General features: G+C 43.2%; 1 protein-coding gene across 2 annotated transcripts in view; it reads left to right on the plus strand.

Annotated features, from left to right (window-relative positions):
• The window catches only part of BRSK2 (BR serine/threonine kinase 2), a gene marked incomplete at both ends in the record, with an annotated part of 301,569 nt that extends 295,788 nt beyond the window's left edge, over nucleotides 1-5,781 (plus strand). Inside the window, one exon of one of the 2 annotated variants that reach the window (XM_084208048.1) lies at nucleotides 5,558-5,781. In XM_084208048.1, coding sequence (XP_084064174.1) covers nucleotides 5,558-5,781 — 224 coding nt within the window. The remainder of the gene's footprint in view (nucleotides 1-5,557) is intronic. The other variant, XM_084208049.1, reaches the window with a different exon arrangement.
• Between the last annotated feature and the right edge of the window lie 219 nt (nucleotides 5,782-6,000).

Raw genomic sequence — 6,000 nt, forward strand, 5'->3', positions numbered from 1 at the left:
CTTTGCTGCCTGTGTTCACTATTGCCTAATTCATTATTCCAGAGCTACCTGTCTCAGTAATACTGTGAGGAGAGGCTGAAGTGGATCTCAGCTTCTCTGTGTGTTTATGAGAGTGAGAGAAAAAATGTGCAAGGCAGAGAATGGCCATCTGGATGCTAGACACTAATATTGGGCCACCTTCCTGCAGAGGAGAATGCGATGTTTTAGGGCAGTAAGAACAAGAATGTGTTATTGAGCACTTAAATGTCAGGTTGGTTGTTCAGATCTGCCCAGAGGAGTAGCAATTGGAAGTTCCAACCTGCTGGTGGCATGGATAGCTGTGCCAGTGCTGTGTGATAACTTGAGTAGTTCCTCAGTTCTGCATAGTTCTGCAGTTTGTTCCTGCAGACACCATTTTCAGTTGGCATTTTTACTGGCAGAGTCTAAGGATTCTGGAAAGTAAATCACCTTTCCCAGCTGCAGTTCAGGTTTCCTTCCAAGAAACTGGAGTTGTTCCCTGGACTTTCTGTTTGTAGTGAGCTGAGTGAGGTATCTGCCTGATTTGGATTGGTACAGGCTGGGGCCTTTTCAGTCTGGGGGGAGACTCCTACATGGTACTACAACTAAACAAAGAGGAATGGGCCACTTTATTATTCTGTCATCCCTTCACTGCATATACTCTTGGAATGAGTTCTGTATTTTAAGTCATTTGTTTCTGAAGGCAGTAAGTACTCTGCCAGCAGAAACCAAGCAAACAGACCAAAAAAATGCCTTGTCTTAACAAAGAGGGCTAGAACTCTATAAAAGTAGGAAAATGGATTTGAAAGGAAATGGGTTATCATCCATTAAGGAATGTTTTAATGCTTTCCATGAAAGAAGTTGGATTTTTGGTACATGGTTCACTGAAACCCCAGCTTCTATCAAAACAGAACAACCTAGGGATGAAAAACACAAGGGCCAAAGAGTAAGGAATAAATATAAGAGGAAAACTTCAGTAACAGAGGCAGGCAAAAGACAGTCAGGAAGGCTGTGAAAGCAACAGGGAAAGAAGTAAGATAAGTCAGGCTGAGGAAAGGTGTCTCTTCCCACTGGAGACCTATGTTTTCCCATTCATTTTCTCCCAAAGCCCAAGATACACATGCAGAAACCCAAAACATCTCAGGCTATACAGAAAGAAAAGATAGAGGATTATACCACAGATGGCATATTTTTTTTGTGCAACTTTTGTGTTCAGCACCACACGGATTAGTGCACTAACAGTACATAGACTTCAGAGAGATGGTTTCACAGTAGAAGGAAGTGCCTCAGGGTTTGCTTCTGTGAAGTCAATGGGAATGTTGCTATTTGCTGCAGTGAAGAGAGGGCCAAGTCCTTATCTGACTGTCTTAAAAATGTTACAAAACAGCAGACTTTAATCAGTAACTGAAGCCTCCAGGCCTGTCCTGAAGCTGCTTGTTCACCACCTCCTGTTATGTTCTGTGGAGGACTGTGAGGTCTTTACAAGGTGAGAGCAGGGGTTTTGCAAGGGACATCCTTTCCTGGTGTCACTTGTGGTGCCTGGAGTGAATTCTCTTATTTTCTTCTTCCTCTCTTACCTGGTGCTAAGTAAAATGGGTGCTTCATTTTCACTTGTCTTCTCGAAGTAGTGATACCACTGGGCCTAGGTCAGCTTCAGACAGGCTTCCTAAGAACAGCAGATGACTGAGGACTGTGAGGGTTGGTGCAAACTGCCTGCCCAGCTTCCTTCTATGTTTTTGTGTCTATCTCTAACTCTGTTTCTTCCTTTTAGCACTTGTATTAAAATCTATTCACAGTTTTGACTTCTTTCATTATATTTGACTGTGACAGTGCTGCACACAGGTGCCCCAAACCAGTCCCTTCTCCATAAAGATATTTCTCTCAGTACCCCTTCAACACATGACCCTTTCATGAGCTTCAGTGCTTGTTTTCAAACCCATTCCCTTTCCCCGTCTTGCAGCAAACAGCTCCTTGGTCTAACTCAGAACTGCACATATCCATCTCCTCCTAACAGACCTAATGCTCTGAGCCCCCCCTCCTGCCTCTGATCCTTCTCTCGGTTTCTCACCCTTTCTACCCTTTACACTTTCTTTGCTTTGTGCTGATGAACATTTGCTCTCAAGGGGAAAGAAGACCTTAGTCTGTGCATGAAACAGCAGGGATGTTCTGAAGAATCACTGAGCCAAACCTTCATCCCTGTCCAGAGGAAATGGGATGTCATCTCACTTTCTGAAATGAGAAAGGCAGCCTTTTTGAGGCACCCTGATGGACTTACAGGTGTAAGAGCCTATGACACATCTTGCACTGAACTCTAGGCATGGAAGATTGCTGAAAAACCTATTCTAATCCATCATCGCCTGCATTTTCAAGTCTTGTTTTACTGGATTTATAACCTCAAAGGGAACTGAGAACTAACAAGAACAACACCCTGCACCATTTTCATGCTTCCAGCACAGCTGACCCGTTCTTGGGTATCTGCAGAGTAAAAGTGTGAGGACTCCTTGTCTACCCAAAGACCAGTGTGAACACCAGCCCAGCATCAGTTTTTCCTTGACTGCCAGGACAGGAGGGCATTATTACCTACTATTTAATTACAAGTACAAAAGGCAAAGGAAGGAAAGGGTTAGTGAAATGGCCTATTTTAGTTTTAAGTAGCTCTCTAAACATCCCTAAGGATTTTCTTACCTCCCATTAAAATTTTAACTAAAAAATGATGATTGTAAGGAATCCAGCAGTGATACAGGCAAAGAAAAGTAGACTGTTAAATACTTTTGCTGCAATTAATCTCCAGGCACTTGAAAGCCGGTAGGGCATGGGGAGGAGAAAGGGTGGATGAAACATGGGCTGCATATTTTAGTAGAATGACTAAAAAGTCCTGTATCAGGACCCAGCAAATACAAGATGTATAATTTCTACAGTGTTTTATTGCTCCATTCTTGCAAGTTGTACTTTTGTCACTGTTCCTGTCTATATGAAAACAAAAAACTTTCCCAGTTCCTGCAGAGCCCTGCTTACTCTGCCCTCATCTTTCCCTCTAAGCTTGTTAAATAAACTGCTCAGCTGAATAACTAGAGATATTCCCCTACTCTTTCTCCCAATCCAGCAGTCTTTTCCTCTCCAGCATTTTTTTCAGTGCTCTTTTTCATTCTCTCTGCTGACTCCATTTGCTTATGAAGATGAGGGGTCCAAAGCCACCTGAGAACCAGATCTGCCCACATTCCTGCATTCAAGGCTGAGTGTTTGCTTTCTTTTTTCTCTTTTCATTGAAAAATGGTATCCACTTAAAAGAAGTATAAATGAGTTTGAGTAGATAAAAATGAGTCTGCACCATATGTGTGCCCACAAACCTAAAACAGTTTTAGGGAGGCTTAGGGAAATCTCTGATGTAGAAGTCATAGATGTGGAAGAAATACCCCCTTTCCCAAGCATTTTCATGCATGTGGAAGGGAGTAGGTGGAGCTCAGGGAGGCCCAAGCCCAAAGTGACTGAGTTTAGTGAAAGCCTTTCTCTTCTTAGTTGGAAATTGAGTTATGTGCTTTGCCTGGTTGGTTGTTTGTGCCCATCACTAAGGCTTCAGTCAGTTGGGTGAATGATGCCCTTCCAGAAACTCACAGCCTGTTGACTCTAGCTTTAGTATAATTGAGTGACAGAACCAGGGCAAGCAGAACATTAACCACAAAGGAGCAGGTACAGGAAGTCAAGGAATGAAGTCTATTAATAAGATTCTTCATTGTATTTACCAGCCATTTGATTTTTCTCAATGCCCATCAACAAGCAGGGGAAAGCAGCCACTACCTGGTTAGCATAGGGCAGGCAAAAAAGAGGCAGGCAAAACACATTCAGTGTTGCAAAGCACAAATACTATGTATTTCCTCTTTCTCTGTGTAAGACAATGATGTCTGTCTCGCATTTTCCATTAGAGAATAAAAAAGTACTCAACAAGCTCTTCAGTCAAATTGCTGTGCACAGAAAGTACTTGCCTGCCGTAGTTACTGGGTTGCTTATGTTTGGAATTAAAGTGAAGTACATTATGACCAAGCCACCAGTGTCCACCAGTCTCTGCTATGAGGAAACCCTTTGCTCCTGACAGAATCCCATCTTGGGGATGAAAGGTTCTACTCTTCACAGCATTCTATCACATTGGAAGGCAGATACAAGGGGCCCATTTCCTTCCAGAAGCTGGAGATAGAAATTATTTGAATTTGATAGAACAGTAGAGCAAACAGTCCCAATACTGAGAAAACCATCATGGGGTTTTAATGATCATGAACAGGCATCACCTCCATTGTGTACATCAGATAAAAAACACCTTCAATATCCATGTTCAAAGAGTGACCCCTTCTATGTTTGATAAAGATTAATCCCCCAAACCAAGACAATGAAAGGGGACTAGCAATTCCCAAAAAAAGACTACCTTTCCAGAAGTAGCTGGTCTTTTTCCCTCAGTAGTGCCCGAGAGCCTTTCCTCAAGTATGACCTTCCACACACCCTCTAACCCAGAAGCAGATTAAGAGTATATAACCATGCTTCCTGGAGGCCCACGTGGCACAAAAGGCTGTACTCATGTGTCCAGTGCCCAGTCCTTGTTAACTGCAGCCTGATCGAGGGGCTGGCTGAAGGAAATGCCTGTTCCAGTAGCAGGCAGCTCTACCTCCCTCTCTGGCTCCTAACTGCACTGGAATGCATGCCAGTGCCATGGAGGCTGTGCTGTGGAGAGAGCATAAATTCAGGATAGTGAGGTAGTAGGTCTTGACCCTGCCAGAAACAAGCAGATGTGTAACAGCCTGCTTCCACATTCAGCATCTTCATTTCCAGGTACCTGTTTAGGGAGGATCCGAAGATGCTCAGAAGCCTGTGAGCGCAAACCAGAGACCGCACACGCAGATGGCAACACTCACCTCAGCCATAGCTCATTTTCCAAATGATGCTTCCTTGGGACCACGCAGGTGTTTCAGGCTTAGTCATGACAGGGAGGCAAGGAGAAACTCAGAACTAAATAAAATGCAAACAAGGAAAGCCTGATGTCTGGTGTAGACAGAGAGCTTAGCAAGGCTGCAAAGTAAAGCATCAATGGGCAGCCACATGGAAATAGCCTGTTTTTGTAACAGCAGGAGTAGGATGGGATTTGCCTGTGTCCAGCATTACAGTCACTGACATTTCCATGTGGAATGGCCAAGTGAATCCTAGTAATGGACTGGCTTATTTTAGTCACATGGTACTGTGTCCTCCTGCCAGGTGAGACAGCAATGCTTCCCCACTCAGGAAAAAACTAGGAGCTTCCCCCTAGGTGCTTTATGCTCCCAGGTTCTTTATTTCTGTAGGTGTCCCATCCTAAACACTCTTCCTCTTCCTGCTCATTGTCTTCATCCCCCACACACCCCCACGCACGTGGCTCTGGATCTCCTCATCATGTTCTTCTCGTTAAAAACCCCATTGTTCATTTGTTTGTTTGTTCTCTCTCTTTCTCTTCTCTTTTTCTCTCTCTTTCCCTCTCGTTTTTTTTTTTTTCCTTCTTTCTTTCTTTCTTTCTTTTTTTGTCTCCTCTGTTTTGTGTACCCAGGCAGCCCATTGAGTAACTTCTTTGACGTAATTAAACAACTTTTTTCAGACGAGAAGAACGGGCAGGTGAGCCATCCCCCCGGCACGCCAACCAAGCATAGCGCAAACAGCAAGCGGAGCGATTCCGGTTCTAATGACTATGGGTCTAGAGGAGACAATAAGTACCCTGCTGGCAAAGACAAGGCAAAGATGGTCTCATCAGTCGGCCTACAAGACCAACCTTAAATAAACACATAAAAAATTAAATAACTTAGAGAAAAAAAAAAAGGAAACAGAACAAAACAAAAAGAAAAAAAGCAAGAAAGAATGAAAGAATATTCCTTAGCAAGCTAGCCTCTAAACTAGAAGGATGTATATACCTTGCCACAACAGTACAAAACTGTCTATAGACAAATTTTGTATGAAGGAATGACTGTATATATATACATATATATATTTATATAT

Source organism: Fringilla coelebs (genome assembly GCF_963513975.1).
Source record: "Fringilla coelebs genome assembly, chromosome: 6".
Taxonomy (NCBI): Eukaryota; Metazoa; Chordata; class Aves; order Passeriformes; family Fringillidae; genus Fringilla; species Fringilla coelebs.